The 22,995-nt window shown below is 40.0% G+C and overlaps 1 protein-coding gene across 5 annotated transcripts in view; it reads left to right on the top strand.

The window, feature by feature from the left end:
* The window catches only part of CXADR (CXADR Ig-like cell adhesion molecule), a 56,403-nt gene that overhangs the window by 25,954 nt on the left and 7,454 nt on the right, over positions 1–22,995 (top strand). The window contains exons 3-8 of one of the 5 annotated variants that reach the window (XM_013044735.2): positions 1,244–1,448; positions 8,000–8,155; positions 9,628–9,750; positions 10,286–10,424; positions 11,457–11,583; positions 20,327–20,515. In XM_013044735.2, the coding sequence (XP_012900189.1) occupies positions 1,244–1,448; positions 8,000–8,155; positions 9,628–9,750; positions 10,286–10,424; positions 11,457–11,583; positions 20,327–20,470 (894 nt within the window). In that variant the 3' untranslated portion in view covers positions 20,471–20,515. Of the gene's footprint in view, positions 1–1,243; positions 1,449–7,999; positions 8,156–9,627; positions 9,751–10,285; positions 10,425–11,456; positions 15,701–20,326; positions 20,516–22,995 lie in introns of those variants that run through there. The other 4 variants (XM_004770507.3, XM_013044736.2, XM_004770508.3 and 1 more) reach the window with 4 other exon arrangements.

The raw sequence follows: 22,995 nt of genomic DNA, 5'->3' as shown, positions 1-22,995 counted from the left end.
GGGGAATAAGGGTGGTGGTATTTACCTGATTTTATACATTTGATTGACAATACTGTAAGCTCTGAGACTGCTAAAAAGCAGCGTGCATAGGAATTCACACATCTGTGTTCTTGTCTGGTCTAACTAAATTACTCTCTTATGTAGGGCTATATTACTTACATTGGGTCTTGGCTTTCCTATTTATTTATTAAATTTTTCTTGTGAATTTGTTTTTATTGGGATATAAGCGATGGGTTGGGAAGTATCACGGGGGTTATGGCTTACCGGGTAAATGTCCACTCTGATCTGCTTGGGAGAACTTCTGGAGCTTTTTCTTTTTGGAGCTGCTGCTTTCGCTGCCAGCAGCCTCTTCAGGTCCACTGGTAAGTGGCTCTTGGTTTTCCATTTGAAATGAAAGTGTGTGACCATACTCAAGGATTCCATTGATCTCTGTTTTCTTTCTTTCTTTTTCTTTCCCCTTCTTTGTTTCTTTCCTCCCTTCTTTTTTTGTTTCTTAGATTTTATTTATTATTTTTTAAATTACTTTCTTGAGAGAGAGAGAGTGCAAGTGTGTTGAGGGCAGGGGGAGGGGAGAGAATCTCAAGCAAGCTTCATGCTCAGTGTAGAGCCTGATGTGAGGCTCAGTCTCAGGACTCTAAGATTGTGACGAGTAAAATCAAGAGTCAGATGCTTAAGTGACTGAGCCACCCAGGGCTCCAAGATTTGATTTGATTTTTTTTCAAAGATTTATTTATTAAAAACATTATTTGAGAGAGACAGTGAGAGCACAAGCAGGGTGGGGAGACACATAAGTGGATTCTCCACACAAGCAGAAATGGGGGGGACAGAGGGAGAGGGAGAAGCAGGCTTCCTGCTGAGCAGAGAGCCTGACGCAATGCTTGATCCCAGGACTTTGGGATCATGACCTCAGTTGAAGGCAGATGCTTAACTGACTGAGCCCCTCTAGTGCACAGCCCTCCCCATGATTTCATCTTTAAGTAATCTTGACAAACCCATAATGGGATTCAAACTTAGAACCCTGAAATCAAGAGTCGTGTGTTCTACTGACTGAGCCAGCCAGGCACCCTGTGATGTCTTGTTTTCTTAATATGTGATTTGAATAATTGTAGTTTTCCTGATGATATTGTGTTTTTATTCTTTTTTGGATCCTACAGAAAGTACCATGGTGTATCCACAGCTCCTTTAATGAGACAGAGGGTTTGCTTATTTGTTTTTCCCTTGTCTTATTTTGGTTTTCTTTCAGATTATTTTATATTCTGGAGACAAAATTTATGACGACTACTACCAAGATCTGAAAGGACGAGTACATTTTACAAGTAGTGACCTCAAATCTGGTGACGCATCAATAAATGTAACAAATTTACGGTTGTCGGATATTGGCACATATCAGTGCAAAGTGAAAAAAGCTCCTGGTGTTGGAAATAAGAAGATTCAGCTGACAGTTCTTGGTAAATTGTTTGTATTAATGTTACTTGTTACCAGAGTAATACAACACAGTTCTGTAGTAGCAGCATCTGAAGTAATCCTAATGTCCTCAAATAATACAAAACCAGCACCATTTTTTGGATTAAAAATATAGGAGGTGATCAGCTTCTTTGTGAAATTCCTAAAAGAGTTTAAAGGCAAATGAACAAGTTTTGTGATATGGAAAAAGAACCCCAAGCCAGGCTTTAGGAAATCCAGGTGTTGTGTTTTTTTTTTGTTTTTTTTTTTGTTTTTTGTATTTTTCTTAGATTTGCCCTGGCCTCAGCCTACCTTTTGAAACACAGAAAGATTTAATTATCCTTAAATCTCTATCCTATTCCATTCAGTTCAGAAGTGGTTGTTATGGGCACTTCAGGCTTTTTCAAACTATGTAACTTTAATAAATGGGATTTCTATGATGAATACTTGGAGTATTTAGAACAGAAAAGATGGAATACAGTAGAACAAATATTAAAGGGATAAGCCCACTAGACATCAGATAATCATTTATTATTATTTAAAAAAAAATTTTTTTTTTTAATTTATTTATTTGACAGAGAGAAATCACAAGTAGGCAGAGAGGCAGGCAGAGAGAGAGAGAGGAGGAAGCAGGCTCCCTGCTGAGCAGAGAGCCCGATGCGGGACTCGATCCCAGGACCCTGAGATCATGACCTGAGCCGAAGGCAGCGGCTTAACCACTGAGCCACCCAGGCGCCCTTTAAAAATTTTTTTAAAGATTTTATTTATTTGACAGACAGAGAGGGAACATCAGCAGAGGGATTGGGAAAGGCAGAAGCAGGTTTCCCACTGAGTGGGGAGCCTGTTGCAGGGCTCGATCCCACGACACTGGGATCATGACCTGAGCCGAAGGCAGTGGCTTAACCACTGAGTCACCCAGGCGCCCCATCAGATAATTATTTTAACCTCTCTGAGCATCACTGTTTTTCATCCTTTAAGGTAAAGGGATTAGACAAATGATCACTAGGCTGTCTTGTTTTCTCTATGACAGTTAAGAAGGAGATTAGTAAACTGGCAAAGACTGCAATGTTCATTCTTCTTTAGATTCTGTGGTTGTGCACAAGCAGTCTTAATTCCTTCAAACTGAGAAACTGAAAGGTTATTGTTCATAAGTTTACTTCTAAAGTCTTAACATGGTAGACTTTACCCAGAAGTGCAATGGCTGCCACGTAGAAAAACACAATTGTCTAGCTCTGTTTTATGATAGGAAATTCCCCCGTTTTGTGACCTAAGGTGTCCTGTTTTGGGTTACACTTGGGGACCCATTTTTGGAAGGAAATTTGGGTCTCTGGAGCCACCTGGCATACCTCTAGAAGTACCCAATCAAGGCAGTTCTCCCCCCACATCAGCTCTACCTCCTTCCTTTTGTTTTAGAGAACTGATTGGTGGTGGGGAGGGTGAAAAAGTTAGAGGTGTTGGGTTCCAGACTCCTTTAATACATCACTGTTTTCTGAAGCATGAGTGTAAGAGCTGGTGGCGACTAGGAGCAAGAATGTGGATTTTCGTGCACTCCAGCGGCAACTTTAGGGGTTGTGTTTAGTAAGACTGCCTTCCACTGGCAGCATTGTTGAGTGCGTACACAAGGAAGTCCTGGTAAAAGGCACTTCGTCCTGAATGGCCCTGGTTCAAAATATTTCCTATGGTATGAAAGCCACTGAACCTGAGTAGGGAACCAGGAGAGAGAATATGGTAACATTGGGAATTCTAGCTTCTGTGTCTTCATTTAATAAACATGGAGTTACCTTTCTTTCTCATAAATGTGAAAGCAGGTAACATTTTAATAACTTGTCTGAACTCTTATCTCAGGCCCAGGCGTACCTGGGATTATAACTCAGTGAATCTTCTTTTATTTATAACACACGCTCCAGGAAGTATTGAGTTGAGATAGAGATGGAATTTTAACTGGTCCGTAATGTACCAAACTATACCTGTTATCAGAATTATTTGTTGTGGACCCTGGAGTGGACAGGTACAGTGAGAAGCATGCAGTTGGCTCACATTCCCAGAAATGGTGTGAACAAGCACAGTAGGTATGGGCGGGTGTATGTTCCCATGGGACCAGGTTCTGTATTGAATTTGCAGGTCCTGACTGAAGGGATCACGACAGCACAAGGCAGCTCATTTCCCAGAAGGAACCTGAGTCAGGTATAACGGTTGGCACATGATGTGGCTAAGCACACTCGTGACAGCAGCCATGACCGCCACGCAGGAGAGATGTCCCCTTTTCATTAAACCTCACAACCCAGCATTTCATACCTCACGATGGATGAGGGAGAAGCACTGACAGTAACTTCTTTTGTTATGTCTGTGGGGGATCACCGTGCCCTCACAAGCTGTGAATCCAAACCAGGGAGGGAGGGGGGGTGAAGTGGAGGGTAAGAGGAGAAAGGGAAGCGATTACTGAGGGCCAGTGGGGATGACTAATACTCTGATTTGACAAGCTGTGTCAGAGCTGGAGGAGAATTTCCCGTAGTGCTCTCTTCCATGTTCCCAGATGAGTCATGGCTGGTGCTGGGAGACACTCCCAGAATTTTCTCTTGCAAGTGACTGTTGAATGGAAGCTTATCTGTTAGCTTTACCTGAGACATCTGCTTGGATAGTCCAGAGGAAAAACAAAACGAGGTGCCCTCTAGGGACCAGACCCAGTGTTAGTCCAGTGGAACTCAGTTCACTTGGAGGCCTTGCCTAATACCTTCATTTGCTTCTGGGGAATCTGGAGGAGATGCCACAAAGGCATTCACAGAGTAATGATGCTTGTTCATTGAGCCCTGTGTGCTGTGTGGACATGACCTGGGATGACTGTTAGCTGCCTGGGTGTGAGGGTGAAGTGTTACTGTAGCTCGCCCCACTGCCAGAGCCTGCCCTACTCTTCAGATAGGCCACAAGTTCATGTGGATGCAACTCAGTAACAAAGGGAATCGACTGAGGGTTAATATGTGGCCAAACATCACTAGCACCTTCTGCCCCTTGACCTCTGAAGGGGCATATGAATGAGACCTTTTGATATAAACAGATGACGTTTTCTTGATGAGTAGAACAACAATTAATTGTTTCCTGGTTGTACACAGCCCAGTCGCATGTGGCGTAGCTCAGTGAACGCTGGCCCTGAGGGATTTGTAAGGCATTGGTAAAGGACAAGGCATTTTTTCCCCCCATTTTTTATTTTGAAATAGTTTCAAAATAAAATAGAAAAGTTTCTCTAATTGAACATGACTTTTTCCTCTCTATGAGTGCAAAAAAAGAGAAGTATCTTGGGACCCACTTTGAGACTATGCAATATCTTGTTTCTTCTCAAACTTTTGCCTGTGATTTCTGTGCACAACTTCACTTGGAGACGGTATTTTTTTGCTGTTCCATCACTTAACCCATTTATTATAGGCTAGTGGTGTTTTAAATGGTGGAGCTTCTACTGGTCTTTCAGCTCCTTTAGTCACTTTACTGTGATGGCAGAAGTGCTGTTTATCCAGGCACCCTTGGCTATTATTTTCTGTGCCAGATCGCCACAGCTTGTCTTCATCTTGGTTTTGCCACAGAAGGAGCATGTGTACTTGGCATGCTGGCTCCTGTCAATCTTTTGCACCATTTTCCTGAGGGAGGCACCGTAACAGGTCCCATATTTGGCAACGATTCCGACCTTCTTGATGCATTTAGCCGTGTTGCTGCAAACTAGTTCTGAGCCCAGAGCATGGTGTTTTCAACCAAGCAAAAATAGCATTTCTGGGTAGATGATGTAATGTCCCTTATTGGAATTTAGAGTGTTTCTCCCACAGACTGATGCAGGCCATTAGTGTGGGGGGGGTGATGATAGGGTACATGTGTGGAGTACAGCGTTACTACACTGCTGGAACGCTGCCCAAGTACAAGTTGGTGGACACGCGCCTTTTCTTGAGAAGGACTGTTGGCTGTGCTAATGATCGTGGAAGCAAACATTCTGGGGACAATGGTCAGGTATCCTGGAACCCCAGGCCAAAGAAACATTAGAAGATAAGACTTTTGTATCTGTAAGTCTTCCTTTGTGGTTTTTATCTTTCTTTCAGTATACCCAAGTGCCATGAATTACGAGTTACCTTCCTGTGGTTTAATGGTTGGGGTTGGCATGTGAAAGACTTGCACTTTCTCCTCCCAGTGGAAAGCAGGCCCCTCCAGAGTGAAACCCAGAAGCCAGGGTTGGTAACCTCTTGTTCTATTACAGGCCGAGTGTGTATCTCAAGCTCAGTGGGGCCTTGAATTTTTTCAGCAGCCACTTTAAGTTAACTGCCCATTATTGGATGTATTTGGTTTATGGGAAAGGGATATTTTGTTAGAAAAGATGAAGGTTAGAGTTAGAACACTGTATTACCAGTAGATTTTTTTTTTTAAGATTATTTATTTATTTGACAGACAGAGACCACAAGTAGACAGAGAGGCAGGCAGAGAGAGAGGAGGAAGCAGGCTCCCTGCTGAGCAGAGAGCCCGATGTGGGGCTCAGTCCCAGGACCCTGAGATCATGACCAGAGCCGAAGGCAGAGGCTTTAACCCACTGAGCCACCCAGGCCCCCCACCAATAGGCTTTTGATGTATGAAGCAATGCTTCAATATCTCATAATATCTGCTAATTTATGTAGTAAAGGATATATTTGGTGGTTTGAGAAAATGAAGAAAAGAGCTCATTTCTTTGAAGATTCACAGAATGAAATAATTTGCAAAACTGATATAAAAGTTTTTCATTGATGTAGTTCCCCAGGGCAACTGATCAATCTGAAAAAGGAACATATTTGCTTAGGAAAGTAACCAGTACAATTAAATGCTGTGTCCACCCTTGTTAAAAGGTACAGGCAGTAAGAAGAGTAGCAAAATGAAATCAAATTTAAGTATTATCAAAGAATGTAAAGATGTGAGATCATGAATGGCAACCTTTGTTAAAGATGCTCTGCAGTAATTCTTTTGGTCAACTTTGGAAAACAGTTTGAATGTTTCTTATTTAGTTAAACATGCACTTACTAGATATGATCCAGGAATTACCAAGAAAAAGGAAAATGTGTGAACATTTACGTAGTGTTGAAGCACCATTTCTAATAGCACAAAACTGTAGAACCCATTTACATTTTCATAGCAGTGAAACAATAAAAGCCCATCTCTAGGACTGAAAGAATAAAAATTAGCTCCGACTGAAAAAGAAACAAGCAGGCCTGCTATTTACCAGACTGGGAAGACATGCAATAAAACCCGCTATTCATAGGGAACACTGTTCCTCCCAAGGTTGTGGAGTGGGGGTAAACTAGAAACTGCTGTTGCTTCCCCATTCTTGCCCCCACTTTACTCATCTTTTCCTGGGTTCCTCTGTTGCTAAATGGCCCTCATGTCCAGTGTAATCCCTGCTTCTCCTAATCTTGCCTTGGAAGTAGCCTCTGATTTAGAATGGGTCCACACCGCTCTTAGCCCATACTCAGAATCTTTCAGGATCCCTCCTCTAATGGTGAGATCCTCCTCTACACATCTTTTCCCTTGGAGTTTAGCTGATTGAGCTTCAACATGAGCCCTAAAACTGGAAACCATGTTTGCTGGTGGATGAATGGGGAAGCAAATCTGTGTTCTAGTCCCTTGATAGAATACAGCTGAGCATTAAAAAAGAATGATCTAGTGAGTGCATGGATCAGCATCAAAAGACAGTGAATAAAAGGAGTAAGACTGGAAAAAAAGTAAATGAGTATTATTCCATTTATGTGATTCTAGAAGCAGTAGAACAAATCTAGTGTGTGCTAGAAATTTGATATGTGGCTGCCTGGAACCAGGGTTGTGGCATCAGATCTCAGCATGAGGGAAATTGCTTGGGAGAGGTTAAGCCATGCTCGATGGTGGTGCTTACACATTTGTTCAAAATGATCCCCCAGAAGATGCAGTTGTGTTGATTTTATTGTATGTACATTGTGTCGTAAATTCAGCAGAAGAGTGAAATGCCAAGGTGTTGTTCCAGTGTTTGGAGTGAGTTACAAGGAATGGGTTTAGCAGCGGCTCTAAACAGTTTCCCAGAGAGACCTGGAGTGTACCGTCAGGGTGACCTTATTATAACAGTGCTCTCTGGATGGTTTGGGGTTAATGTAAATGCAGAGTGTTAATTGGTCCTGTTATCAGCATTATTTGTTATAAATCCCCCAAATGGTAAGATAACAGCACTCAGAGGGATATGACAAGGCACAGACTCCCGGAGTGCTACCTTCATGTCAGGCACTGAGCAGAAGAACAGGTAAGGACTGGAGGAAAGTGGAAGCCACCTGCACCATCTTCTTTTTTCGGATGCACCCGTTGGAATGAAGGAGCCCAGAGCCCCTGCCTGAGAGGCCTGAGCTCATTCGTGCCTGCTTCGTGTTGCGTAGAGTAAACTGGTGCTGATGCCTTCTTACTGTCTTTCGGTCTTGTCATCCCAGAACTCAGGACCACATGATAATGAGTCAGTGGTTGTGCAATGTACTATGTGTTTAATCCTTGCAAACATAAGTTCTGTTGTCTTGTGTAAAGTTACCATTTACTCTTTTCTCAGTTAAGCCATCAGGTATAAGATGTTACGTTGATGGATCAGAAGAAATTGGAAATGACTTCAAACTAAAATGTGAACCTAAGGAAGGTTCACTTCCATTACAGTATGAATGGCAGAAGTTGTCCAACTCACAGAAACTGCCCACTTTGTGGTTACCAGGTATTGCTGATATTACAGATTATACTATATGCCATCAGTTTGGACTTAGATCTAGTAGTGGGGTATGTGTGTGTGTGTATTTTGAAATTCCCAGATACCTCCCCTTTTCTGTATAAAACAATCAGGATTCCATGAGAATTATTCATTGTTTTACAATGACAACTTAGTGTCATATTGTGTTAATGATAATATTTTTATAATCTCACTGCTTAGGATATTATAGTTTCTTTGTTATAGATTTTTTAATAGTAAGTAATACTGTAATCGTAATAGTAACGATTAATAGTAATCGTAATGTAGACAATGGCTTAGTTATAATAAGAGTAGGATCTTGAATGCTTTGCCTAGATTAATGATGAAGTAGGATTTCTCTCCACCTCTTCCTTTTCTCAAACTAAGAGGCCAAAACTATCTGACCCCTTCTGACTCTGAAACATCTTTCTTCCACCTGCAGGGATAAAATAGGTTTTGAAATCTTCTGCACCAAAGAGCCTTGTGGGATGGAATTTTTGGTTTTGTTTTTTAAAGTAATCTCTAGGCCCAGTGTGGGACTCAAACTCCTCAGCACCCTGAGATCAGGAGTTGCATGTTCTACCAGTTGAGTAGTTGAGTCAGCCAGGCGCCCCACTGTTTTTTAGAATCAGTGTGCCTCTGCTTCAGGGGAGGCTGTATGTGGCTAAGGCAGTGGTGGATACTCTGGCTTGTGATACAAATGAACTAGAGGGCAGTAACAGCTGGTCCTTGAACAACACAGGTTTGAACCATGAAGGTCCATTTATACATGGATTTTTTTACAGAGCGTACTGAAAATGTATTTTCCTTATGATTTTCTTAGTAGCATTTTCTTCCTAGTTTACTCATTGCAAGAATGCAGTATATAACACAGATAAAATGCAAAACATGCCCGTCGGCTGTTTATGCTACTGTAAGGTTTCCAGTCAAGAGTAGGCTAATTATAGTTACATTCAAGGGACACATGGGTGGCTCCATTGATGGAGCGTGGGACTCCTGATTTCCACTCAGGTGCTTATCTTGGGGTCACGAGATGGAGCCTGTGTCAGGCTCCGGGCTCAGTGCAGAGTCAGTTTGAGATTCTCTCTCCCCCTCTCCCTGTGCGCCCCCCTGCTCGTATGTGCACTGCCTTGCTCTAAATAAATAATAAAATCCTTTTAAAAATTACAGTTACATTTTGGGGGAGTCAAAAATTATACCCTGATCGTTAACTGTGCAGGAAATCCTTACACGCCTGCCCCCGCCGCACCCCCCCCCGCCCCCGCCGTTGTTTGAGAGTCAGCCGCGTCTGCGTTCTGGAGGTGCTCACATGTCTCCATAGACATTTGTTCGTACCCAGCTTCCATTTGTCTCACTTTTACCTGGATTGTCAAGCTTAATATGGTTTGCCTTTACTAAAAACTTAGCAGTGCAATATTGTGAAGATGGGTTATGCCATATACTTCCTTTTTCCCCCATAGACATGAAGTCACCTGTTATATCTGTAAAAAATGCCTCTACTGAGTACTCTGGGACATATAGTTGTACAGTCACAAACAGAGTAGGCTCCGATCAGTGCCAGCTACGCCTGAATGTTGTTCCACGTAAGTACCTTCTTTCTGTCTGTTGTGAGGACGTCTGTTTGCGTCGTCTTCATATAGCTTCCTTTGGTTCAGTCAGCAAGTGTGTATTGAGGGCAAGGGGATGTTAACTTGGCAAAGCACTCTGTGATTTGGTTATTTGCTATTCGAAGTCCTGGGAAGGGGAAAAAATATATAGCCTTTATTATTGTAATGACATTAAGAAGGTAAGAGTTGTCAAATTGACTCTTGTATTTAGACATTAGAGGTATAAGCTATTTAGAACATTCTTCTATGCCAACCAAGGTAGCTATGATATTAAAATCTTTTAGTCTAGTTTCATGATTTTTATGCTTGAAATAGATTATGTAGTCCAGAAGAAAGTTCTTCCAGTGGGTCTTTTCCACTGGACCAAAAAACTAATAAATGTGTTCCTTAAAGTTAATATATGCAATGAAATCCATCCATCACTATGTACCCTTAACCTTCAATATGACTAGATACGGATACAGATTTTTTTTTTACTATTAATTATTGTCTTATTTATATCTTATTCTAGCTTCAAATAGAGCTGGAACAATTGCAGGAGCAGTTGTAGGAATTTTGCTTGCTCTAGTGCTCATTGGTCTTATCGTCTTTTGCTGTCGTAAAAAGCGCAGAGAAGAAAAATATGAAAAGGAAGTTCATCATGATATCAGGTAATTAAGTGACACAAGAGTTGACTGATAGAAATTAAATTTTTATGTCTCTAAAGCATTAATTCTCTTAACCACCTGAAGCATTTACCCCGCTAGAACTGGATAAAGCATTTACTTTCAGTTTCAAGTGCGCGGAACTGACCAACCTCTGTTGTGCCCTGCCTCCGGCCCTTATTTTGAATCCTATTTTAAGAGCTACTGCAAATGCTTAAGACTGTCTGCCTCCTCCCGATAAAGTGCAGGCATGAAGTTTCTCCAAAAATGAGCAGATGTTGAGGTTTAGAAAGAAAGACCTGATAGTATCAAGTGACATTGGTAATTTATAGAAATGTTAGTAACTATGATTTTATTTTTTAATATTCTAAACTAGTAGATCTTAACTAGAAGTGTGCATTGCATTATAGAACTTTAAAATAATAACATACGACTTAAATAACATCCAGCAGGTAAATTGACATTTGGTAGGTCTGGCTTGGGGTCTGGACACTTGTCTTTTTAAACTGCACCAGAGGTAACTCTGGTGTATATTCTTTGTCATTGCTTGGTATGAAAATTCTTATGCGTAAACTCTGAGTTTTTGTAAATTTGAATCTGCTAAGTTTTCAGCTAAGGTCTTAGAGAAGTAATTTCCTTATTTTGGTAGAAACATTTTCATAGATGTTAATGCCTTATTAGCTATAATGTGTTGGCGTGTTGGCCGACCATAACTGTAGATTGTCTTATCAGTGATAGTAGAGTATGAAGAAATTTAAGTTTGTTCCTTATAAGACAGCATTATAGAATCAAATGTTTGTAAAACTTTCATTTTATTATGTATGAAGGAATATACTCTGTAAATGATAGATTTGGGATGAATACACAGTCCATAACATTGTACCTTACTGCAATTGCTTTTTTGTGTGTCATGCACACTTTTATATACACGATACTTAGAGGATCTTTCTTCACCCATACCCATTTTTCATAGCTTATGTAATTATGGGTTTTTAGAAACTTGTTCTTTGAACTTGTGTTGGGATCTTTGCTTTCTAGGGAAGACGTGCCTCCTCCAAAGAGCCGTGCGTCCACCGCCCGGAGCTACATCGGCAGCAATCACTCGTCCCTGGGCTCCATGTCTCCTTCCAACATGGAAGGGTATGCCAAGACTCAGTATAACCAGGTACCAAGTGAAGACTTCGAACGTCCTCCCCAGAGCCCAACTCTCGCACCTGCTAAGGTAGCTGCCCCTAATCTAAGTAGGATGGGGGCGGTGCCTGTGATGATTCCAGCGCAGAGCAAGGACGGGTCCATAGTGTAGAGCCTCTGCACTTCCATGTGTGCTGTCCAGGTTTCTTTTCTCCTCTTCGGGTAGGAAGACTGTTCCGTTCTAAATTCTGCTACCAGCCTCAACATGTATCAAGAACTTAACCAGAACCTGAAAATTATGTTTTAAAAAGTTTTGTGTGGTTACTGAAATAGTAAAGTTGAATTGAAGTCACTAAAGACAGATTCACCAACTAAAAAATATTTCCTTTAAGAGATTGATTTGATAGATTTCTAAATATCAACACTTAAAAGATATAGCACTTTGAATATGAAATCCTAGGTGAAGAAATTGGTGAACTTACATGCGCCCTAAGTTGATACTTGAATCATGTGCACCTGGTACTTCCTGTTTTCTACCATTTATTTTTAGGTTGCCTTTCTCAATTAATTTGTGATCTGGTATCCCCTCCAAATTGGTAAAGAAACATCCATCCAAAAATACTTACGACACACCTGTGTTTGTTCTTTTTGAAACTTCTTTGGAAGCTCATTTAAATATGAGTTTGAAACAGCTCTCTAATAACATAAAAAACACTACAGTGTTCTAGAAATTACTAGTTTTACTTCCGAATCATTTATAGACCTTGTCTATGAAATGATTTCTTAACTATTTAATTGATAGACTGCCGTAGGCAACAAGGACATAGTAAGCTCCTTTACATGCTAAAATAAAGGAGCATCTCTCTGATTCATTTAGAGATACTAGTTAGCGGTGCGGTAGTGAATATGGGTTTTGTTGATGAGTGATCTGATGCCTTGAGGCCTGTGGCCGTCTGTAGAACAATGACAGTCAGAACAAGGATGGAATATTTTGCAGTTCCCAACTAAACACTAGCCCTTGAGGTGATATTTTTCTAATAAGAAAATTATGACTCATTATTTGACAATTACAGTTTGAAATTCCCCAATCATTGGTTCTAAATTGAAAAACATTTGTTCAGTGTTTAGGGGGGGTGGATTATGTTGGTGTTGCACAATATATGTTTTAGAAACATGTAATCCTACATTTACCACTTGAATGTGGTTCCTGGAGGTTATTGTCTTCATAGACTCAGAATGATGAAATACATTTTCAGCTAGGAGGTGTCCTCCATCGATTCTGTATTTCAGACTTGGGAGGATGTATAGCTCTTTTATGGCCAACATGTCCTTGTGTAGTTGCAGAAAATCACGGTGAGCTTGGAAAAGAGTGAGTCTTAGTTTTGTGAAAGTGATTTATTCTTTAAAAAAAAAAAAAAAGGAGAGAGAGAAATGAAAGGAAAAGGAGTAGGAGGTATACTCCTAACTGCCAAATGTGTTAAATACTATTGTCGTAGAAGAAAGTGAGTTTATTGTATTTCCCTTAAGATTGTGAGGGAGTGTGGATATAGTAAAATGAGCCAACAGTTTCTTTATAGTAAATAAGGTTTGCAATAAATTATTTCACTAGCTCTAAAACCTTTTCCCTAGATTTTGATAGGGAGTCGGTTTCTGTTGATCTCTTCGGGTGCTGTGGTGGTAAATGCTACATTATAAATTAATGTTCGTATGAATTTGAGGTTAGGCAGAGTATTGTGTATACTTTTTAATGCTGAACTTAAGCTGAATGTCTGTGTAATGGATTAGTGTATAGTTTTATATATTTGGAAGCATTTTTTAGTAGGTTTTTAACCCTATATAAATATTGCTTTTATACTTGCGTTAACATTTTCATCTGTGCCTTTGGGTAGTTTTAATTTTTATTATGAATTTCTGGTGCCTATGAGCTAGCTATCACCTGAAAGGTGCTTAGAGGTGAAGGTACTGTTAAAAACACATCACTGTGACACCTTTCTCTTTTCATACTTTGATTCTTGCCTCCTCTTCCTTCTTCTTTTTGGGTGCAACTTAACCGATTGTGTTATTCATAAAGTTTCTAAAATTTCAACATCCCCAGCACTCTGACTGTGTATGATTTTGTAAAAGTAGCTATTTTTGAACGCCAGATGTTTGGCCTGTTTTGTATAATAAAATTTATAAGATAGTGTAAGAATAAATAACAGATCACAGACTTGGATAATAAAAGCATTTGATCCTTCCTGTCCCCAGTTTTCATACAGTGAAGATTACTCTGTCGATCTAAATAGGAACTACGGTAAAAGGTGAATGTGTCCGCCTCTCTGAGATGTGGCTCTGAGTAATCAGACTCTCCCAGAAGCGCTTTCAGGTCCACACCGCTTACAGCCTGAGAACAGAGCTCGTAAAACGTCACCTGTGTGACCTGAGAAGACTGGCTGGGTAGGATTAAGTTTCAAGGACAGAGTTCAGTTTTATACTTACTTCTCCAGCTATTCTCATTGTAAATTTCAATTGATCCAAAAGTCAGATCGGTCAGGTACTGATAACTTCCCAAATAATTCTCAGCAATCATTCAGATGAGCTGGAAGTATTTCTTTTAGAATAACTTAGCAATCATCAAGCAATTCAACCAAAACTGGCTGTTCAAAGCATTACCATGAGAAAGCCAATCCTGGCCACTCCAGAACAGCCCTGCATCTTTGAGGAGAATCCATTTGATTCTGTTTGACACCTGAGACTTGACACCGTCTTTTTGAGTTACACAGGATCATTTGGAGAGAAATGGTACTGGCGAGGATGAGTTCTGTGCTTAGAATATGTAGTTCACTGGTGTTCTTTTTCTTATCGGCAGTTTGACCAGTATTCCCCTCTTTGAGAACCCCCCAAATTTCTTATCAATTATACTGATGACGAGTTTATTCAGGCAAATAACTTTCTTTAAATTTGGGCTATCTGCCATGGAGTGGTTACTTTGGAAACACAGTCTGAGTGTGTCTTGGGAGGGTTTAGTTGAAGAAATGCAGTTAGATTATGGATGTGAAGAAATACCTGATTTTGTTAAAATGCTAATTTTTAAGATTGAATTCTGGAAATTTGGAGCAAGTGAAGGGGCAAGTAAACATTTTGATTAAATATAGAAAGAACTCATTGCATGAAGTTGGATATTCAATTCTGTAACGTATGGCTTCTTAAAATAACTACTCTGTCTTTCTGTGTGCGTGGGGCATGTAAATTTGAAGTTCTATGAATGTTTAAGGTTCTTTCCTAATCTGTTCATCTCCACAGTGTTTAGGGCTGTCAGATGCCTTATTCCAGTGTGAACAGAAAAAACAAACATTTTATGTAGTTAATGCTTTGATGTGTCACGTAAGGAGTAGTTTGTAGAAAATGTTGGCACAACTTTTAACTTTTTAGTGGCTTGTGACATTATATATATGTATATATATCTTCTTAAAATTCTTGTGTTTGGTAGTATAAATGTTCTGGGCAAGTTTTAATATATCAAATGCCTTTAGATAGTCTTGCGATAGAGGCAACACATTCTGCAGGTAGAGTTTTTACTCGTTTGCCTATTTTGACACTAAAAAAGGTCCATAACTGAGCACAAATTCTACAATGTTACAGAAGTAAGGAAAAATAATGAATAAACTTGTAAATTGTGGTTCTGTTTATCTTATATAGGGTGATATCACTAAACAATTTCTTCATCTAATCTCTTACTATTATTTAAAATCAAGCTTTTAAAAAATACTCTATTTTTTTAATTTTAAAAGTATGGTGAATATCAGTTGGATTTTTGGTTGTGAACACTAAAAGCTCCAATCAAGGAAGAACTCTGGATTTTCTGCTAACTTAATGCCATAAGTGTTAAGAGAACCACAATTTATTCACTTATTCTCATTCCTAACTGTGAACTTTTGGATAAATACACTTGTACTACTAAGAAAAAATATTTTGACACCTGACATATGCAAGTAGAGAATTGATAAGTGTCAGTTTCAAAAATGATTTTGTATTTAAAGTTTCTGGCTTACGTATCCAATGGTGCAGATTTTGAAATTTGTAAAAAACAAAATTTGTTTAAAAAAAAAAAAAAAAAAAACTTGCTCTAGTTTTGTGACCTTGTGTACTTTTGAAATAAAATCAAGAAAGCAGTTTTCTGCCTCATGGTGTGGCTTTATTGTGCCTTTTTAAAAATGTCTACTTTATAAAACTTTAGTATGCGATTCCTCAGCGTTTCCTTTTATATCCCCTTCTTGCATCCTTTTAAACAGAATAAAGATCAAACTGTCACACATCAATGAAAACATGTCAGACATTCTTATATTTCCCCACTCCTGTGCATTTATGTGACACCAAATAACATAGTATTTGGGGTTGAAGCCTCCACAAAGTTGTGTGATCTGTTCACAATTTATAGCGTTGACTCAAATTTGAGTTCTTGAAGAGTAGCCTTGAGTACGTAAATATCTAGTTGTGGTTTCAAGTTTTCTTGCTGATTCTAAACAAAGATTTCAGAAAAGAAAACGATGAGGTCGTAATACCTTTGTAAGAAGACATTTTTAGGGATGTTTTATTACGATAGAGTTTTTCAGGGTTAGCACCTGCAGAGCCTTTGGGCTAGATATTAGTCCTTTATTGTGAGGGGCTGTCCTTTGCCCTGTAGCATGTTGAGCAGCAGGCCTGGCCTCTTTCTTCCTCCCCGAGATGCGACAATCAAAAATGTCTCCAAACATTGCCACGTGCCCATCGGGGTGGAGGGCAAAATTACTCCAGTTGAGAACCCCTGGTTTATACTGAGGTGAAATTTTCTCCCCAGAGATGAAGAGGATTGGCCTTGCCATCAGACTTGTCTAAATTCTGCTTATGACTAAGTGCTTTCCTTAGCTTCGCTTTCCTGGTGTTTGAAATGGGGATAAAAATACTACATCCTGGGGGGTGCTGGTTCTAAGAGTGAACTACCGAGTAAAATTCAATGCCTCTCATTTAGACCATATTTTAACCCTGTAGCTCTAAAGGCCAGATCATATTTCTGGTTAAATAAGTACCAGATGGCAAAACTGATGAAATAGAGATAAGATTGAATATAAAATAATTTGTTTTTAGTTAAAAATGGTCTAGCTTTAAGCCTAAGGCGTAATCAAATGTAATTTCTAAATGTAATAAAGGCAGCAGTGAAAAGATCATGAAGCCAGTCCTGGGAACTCAGATCAGTTTTTCATGCTGGTGTTTCTGAAATCGAAATCAAGTGTGATGTGTTGTTTTGTTACTTAAGTGATTTTTCTAAATTTGATAACTATTTATAGAAAGAGTTGTTGCAGGAAAAAACAAAAAACAAAACTCTAGAGTGATCGAAGAACCACGAAGTAAATTTCAGGAAAAGTTCCTTGATGCATCAGTTTGCTTCTCGTTTTACTAGTGAGCTGTGAAAATTCTAACTAATGGAGAATGAAAAAGTGGGGAGAAGATGCAGGAAATTACAAGTAAAAACCAATCCTCTTGACCTGACATGAAAGATCTTTCCAGGTGCATTCCATGTCTCTGTGTTTTATTTTCTGCATGCCTTCAGGTGTGCCTTTGTGCCGTAGCCATGCTCCATAGCTAAGGGGCCACAGTTCCATACCTTTGTGAGTGTGTAATTTGTTAAGCCAGAGAACAGCCCCACCTTGCTTACCTGCCCTGCAAGTGCAAGTTCAGTCGTTTTTCCTGATTTCCACCCCTGCCCCTCACTTATAAATTAGGGGTGCATCTGGGCCCTCAGCTTCCCCAGTAAAGTCTTTTAGGGCCCAAATCCTTTGCATTCCAGTTGTTTAACCTGCTTAATACGCCCTTTTACAAGTTTGAAGTGGATTTACTCCCCTCTATCCTCAGTGCCTAACTCTCACTTGCATATTGCTCAATAAATGTTGAGTGAATTTTTTAAAACAAAACTGAGCCCATGGGGCAAGTCTGCATTGATTTCGTATGTCTCCTACGTTCCATAAGAACTTCCCTGCTCGCTTCCAAAAAGACCATGTCTGGAGAGAAAGGTGGAGTGAGTATGTGTGGGGAGAGGAATGTACACGCGGCTCAAAAAGTTAACTTGCACGGGGGTGCCTGAGTGGCTCTGTTGGGATACCCGTCAGACTCTTGGTTTCGGCTCAGGTCATGATCTCACAGCTGTCGTGGGATCGAGCCCTGTGTCAGGCTCTATGCTCAGTGCAGAGTCTGCTTCAGATTCTCTCTCTCCCCCTCCCCTGCTCTTCCCACTCTAGGAAATAAATAAAATCTTTAAAATACAGTTAACTTGCACAAACACAGAAGGGGGTGCCCTGATCGAATAGGAGCAAACCTGGAGAAGTAGAGAAGCATTTTAGAAGGAAACTTGTAAAACCCTGCTGAGAGATGCTAAGTAGTCTGGAATGAAGTTAGTGACCGTTTTCTCACCAAGGTTATTTTGATAATTACTAATGGGAACCTCTGAATTGTCAGGAAACCCTTTGCAGATGACTGGTTTCCATGCTAAATCATTAATGGTGGTATGGTTTTTCTCTTGGGTTTCACAAACTTCCAGAAATATTGGAGTATGCCTTTAGAGAGGCCAAAAAAATTACATGCTTATTATCATTGCCTACTTGTGGTATATTAATATTTCTTAGTATCAGAATTCAGGGAGATGTGCTTAGATAACTAAGTTATCATTTCTTAGAAGATTTTAAGACCCTCACCCCCACTTCAAAAAAAGAATTTCAACTCTTCAGGTCTTTTAAAATAGTCCTCTGAAATGACTAGTCATTTATCATTAATTTCTGTGTATGATTGTATCAGTTTGCTAGGGCTGCCCATAACACAGTGGCACAGACTGGATTAAACAAATTTATTGCCTTGTGTCCCAGAGGCTAGATGTCCAGGATTTGGGTGTTGGCAAGATTGACCACTTTTGCTTTCAGGGGAAGATCTGTCCAGGTCACTGTCCTTAGCTTGTAAGGACACGTTGGCTGTCTTCTCTTTGTGTCTCTTTCCATCCTTTCCTCTCTGCCCACCCTGTTGACTTGACCTGATTCTAACTCACTGTAGTGTAACTACAAGGATCTATTTCCAAATAAAGTTATATATATTCTAGGGTGCTGGGGACTAGGACTGCAACCTAGTTTTGGGGGCACACAGTTCAACCCACATCAGTAATAATGATTGGAAATTACAAAGAAGAACAAATGAAATAGTCAAAGTGGGCATGGAACACATGCCCAGAGAGTTTCTTTGCTTAATTTTTAGTGGTATAATAAAAATATCAGCACCTAAATAACCGTGCCAGCAGTTCTTGAATGCTTGTCCGTCTCCCCTCTCACCTCCCCCAGAAGTGTACTATTTCAAATCTGTATACAGATACGTATCTGTATCAAATATGGAGTGACCATATGTGCTGTTAACCTCATATCTTTTTTTTTTTTTTTGGTCAAGGGAAAAAGTAGTTGATGACATGGTTATGGATTTGGCTTTTCTTATGAATCTTGCTGACAATATGAAACTGTTTTTCTGGGGAAATAGTTTTTAACCTCAGGAAGACGCGAGGAGGTGATCTGGACCACTTTGGCAGGGGACCGGGTGTGGGGGTGGGGCATGGAGAATCTACGTTATTGTGGAAGCAGATTCGTGGTCGTGGCTCTACACTCACCCATGATCTAGACAAGAGTTGATTAAAACTCTTCATTTCTAGGGGAATTTTCTTAAAGCATTTGGCTCACTCTCTTGCTCAAAAGCTTTCTTGGACAACCTCTAACTTAAAAGTTCAAACTCCAGCCTGATTTTAGACTTTCACAACTGGCCTTACACTGCCATACTTCTGTGCTTACTTATACTTGCATACACATATTTTGATTTTTAAATAAAGTTTTATATGAAATTTTAATTTTTTTAATTTTTTAATTTTTTAAGATTTTATTTATTTGACAGAGTCAGAGATAGTGAGAGAGAGAGATCTTGCAGGAACAGGGAGCAGAGGAAGAAGCAGACTCCCCACTGAGCAGGGAGCCCCACGGGGGGCACTTGATCCCAGGACCCTGAAATCTTGATGTGAGCCGAAGGCAGCCACCCAGCCAGCTGCCCAGGTGCCCCTATATGAAATTTTTAATTTAACAGATCCTCTCAGATTATTCTGCCTCTTTTTATCTTTTGTGTATCTACCTACCTAAAACCCTAGTCTTCAAAACTATATGTTGCATCATAGTGATACACTGTAACTTAACCAGTCTCCAGCTGAGGACCATTTAAATCGATACCATCCTTTTGATATAAGGAGTAAAATTATAAGCAGTATATTTGTATATACATTGTTTTGCAGGATATGATTCTATCCTTAAGGTAAATGTCTAGAGGAGGAGATGCTGAGTAAAAAATATTCTGTTAGCTATTACTAAAATACCTTCTTGTTACAGCAGCTTATGCTTGCCACAAATGAGAGTGCTTATCTTGGCCCAAATCCTCACTCATACTCTTAATCTAATTTTGTGATCGTCTCGATTTCTGAGAAGAAAATTATCTCATGGTTTAAAATTTCTATGTATCCACTTGATTATCTTTTCCTATGTTTAAAAGCCCTCTGTACTTTGGAGAACTGTGTTCATACGCTTTACTCATTTTTCTTTTGTATTATTTTGCTAATTTGGCAGAGTTCTTAAATATTAATAAAATGAGCCCTTGGTGATACGATTTTTGGGAGGCGGGGGTCAGGTTACCCTCTGTCTTTCACTCTGTGTATGGTCTTACCCTTTTCTGATCATGTAATCCTAACCCTTCCTCAGCCATCCTCAACCATTCTCCTGGTTCAACCTGACTTCTCCCGAAGCAAAGGATCACTTGGCTTTCCACGTTTATCTCCTCTCCTTAAGCAGATGTCAGGCCTTTCAGAGGTGGAACATCTTTACATCCAAATGATCAACACATAGATTCTCGGTGATCTCTGTTGATGAGGATAATTACAGCAGCTCTGGGTATGTTTGCATCAAGTCATTGCCACACAGACTCCATCACAGTGTGGTTTTTTCTCAGTTTATCTGTGTTTCTTCAAGTTGCTGGTGTTTGGGCTCACAGCAGTTTCATGGTGTCCGCACAAAACTACATTCATGAAGAAAATGAGTTATCTGGCACTTGGAAAGAAGAGTTGTCTAGGCCCTGGGTTAGGTCAGCTCTCACACACTATTCCAAGCTGAATGTTGGCTTACTGGCACTGTGCTCTTTTAATGTTGCTAAGTAGGACATTTTCCCTGTCACGTAGTCCCAGAACTGTCACCAGTGAGGAACATTTCTAGGGAACAGTAGAATGACCTTGCAATTTTCTTTTTAAAGATTTATGAATTCATTTTAGAGAGAGCACGAGGTGGAGGAGAGTAGAGGAAGCAGGAAGCCTGATGCGAGGCTCAGCCTCACAACCCTGAGGTCATGACCTGAACAGAAATCAAGAGTCAGACCCTTTACTGACTGAGCCACCCAGGCGCCCCGACCTGGCAAGTCTAAGAGGAGAGTGTGGTTATAGAAGATCCCAATGACTGACCCAGAACCTGTTGGAAAAATTACAGTCCTCTGACATTCAGCCTCCACTAGTCCTTTGATCTAACAAGAAGGGGACCTTTTGTGTGTTCACAGAAACACAGAACACAAAGTAAAATAAGTACATGGAAAATAATCTACCAATTTAAAGATACTACGTGCCATGCCCAGGACAGGGTAGAGATATACACTGGATAGTAGCCAACAGGGCTGGTGGCATGTTTATATAGGTTTGATTTAAACTTTTTGCAATATGGGCAAAAGATTTGTGATTTAGTTAAGAAAATTGACATGGCAATTTGTTTTGTAAAAACAGAACAACCCAAAATATCCATAGGCTATATTATCTAGTCCAGCATTATTTTATGAAAAAACCGAGATTCAGAAAGGTTTCAATTCCCCAAGTCACATAGTTAGGAACAAAATCCAGGTCTCCTGACTCCTGGTCTAGTATTTTTCTAAGAACCTCCGGTGCTTGGCAGTCTGGGCCCTGTGAGAACCATATGAAAAGAAAGAAAATGGAAGAGTGTGTGGCTCTCTCTCCTCGCTCATTGCTCCCAGCACTATCAAGCAGGCAGAAGGCCAGTGGAAAAGAGCAGACTCTGGCCTAACGAGGGCTTTCTGGCCCTTGCTAAACATGGTCACCAGTGCCCAGGGCACACTGAGCGTTGACAGATGCACTCTTCTTCCAGATGGAGTGAAGCTCCTGCTGGGGTTACGACTGGAGGGCTCATTGTTCTACGAAGCCCGTTTATGCTAATGTTACATTGCTGATGACATAACTGAAGTAAATTGTACATATCAGCTGTACTAGATATGGTGGAGACAACTTATTTAAGGAAATGATTCTGTTGGCACATAGCTTCAAACTATGTTTTCTTTCAACTACAGAGAAACTAGACTTTCAATTAGGGTCAGTATATTATAGATGTAGGTTATAGGAGAAAGAAACCATAACTCCTAGCAATAGACCCATGTGTATATTTTTTTAAGATTGTATTTGAGAGATAGCTTGAGTTGGGGGTGGGGCTGGAAGGAGAGGTGTAGAGGGAGAGGGAGAAGCAGGCTCCCCACTGAGCAGGGAGCCCAACCAGGGGTGCGGTGGGGGCGTGGAAGGGTGGAGGGATGGGGGGCTCCATTGCAGGACTCTGGGATCGTGACCTGAGTGGAGGTCAGATGCTTAACCCACTGAGCCATCCAGGTGCCCAACAAACCCATATTCTAAGAAAAATTATAAATTTGGTGACAAAGTATATTTATATATTTTAAGCATTTTAAAATATATAAGGGATACACTATTTTTAATGGTTTTCCACTTAAAACTTTTTGATTGGCACTCCCTATTGTGTCAAGGGAGCGAGATTTTATTGTAAACCTGAATGCCAAATCCCTGTCAGATCCTGTATTTTAACTTTTTGTGTATTCCCTCAGATTTCACAGTATCAAGCATCACAAATGGTATCTTCAAAATTTTTAACTCTTACTCTCAATGTCAGATTTTAAACACAGTCTGTCTTATCACTGGGAAACATGAAATAGATTTCACTTAGGTGACAAAACTAAATGTCACATTTTTCATGTTCCAGTCATTTTAGACAAATTTCAAAAATTTTAAATACTTTCATTTTTAATCAGTAAATTTAATTTCACTTCTTTAGTAGAAATGCTTGATGGATGATTTATAAGATGCAGAAACATTTTTTTCTACTGAACTTAGGGAAACAATCACAGGCTTATTACTTACTAACTCTAAAATATTATCATCTATCCACTTCCTATATGAATTCAAAAAGTTAGCAGTTCTGGTACATGATCAAATTAAGCTCTAGGCCAAAGGTGGGGGTTGAACTCAGCACCTGGAGATAAGAGTCAGAGGATCCAACAACTGCGCCAGCCAGGTGCCCTTCAACTTGTCCATTTATTC

This window comes from Mustela putorius, unplaced genomic scaffold, assembly GCF_011764305.1.
Source record: "Mustela putorius furo isolate JIRA1106 unplaced genomic scaffold, ASM1176430v1.1 tig00003834_pilon_pilon_pilon, whole genome shotgun sequence".
NCBI classification, from domain to species: domain Eukaryota; kingdom Metazoa; phylum Chordata; class Mammalia; order Carnivora; family Mustelidae; genus Mustela; species Mustela putorius.
The sequence above is the reverse complement of the archived record's forward strand: the minus strand, read 5'-3'. Positions and strand labels throughout refer to the sequence as shown.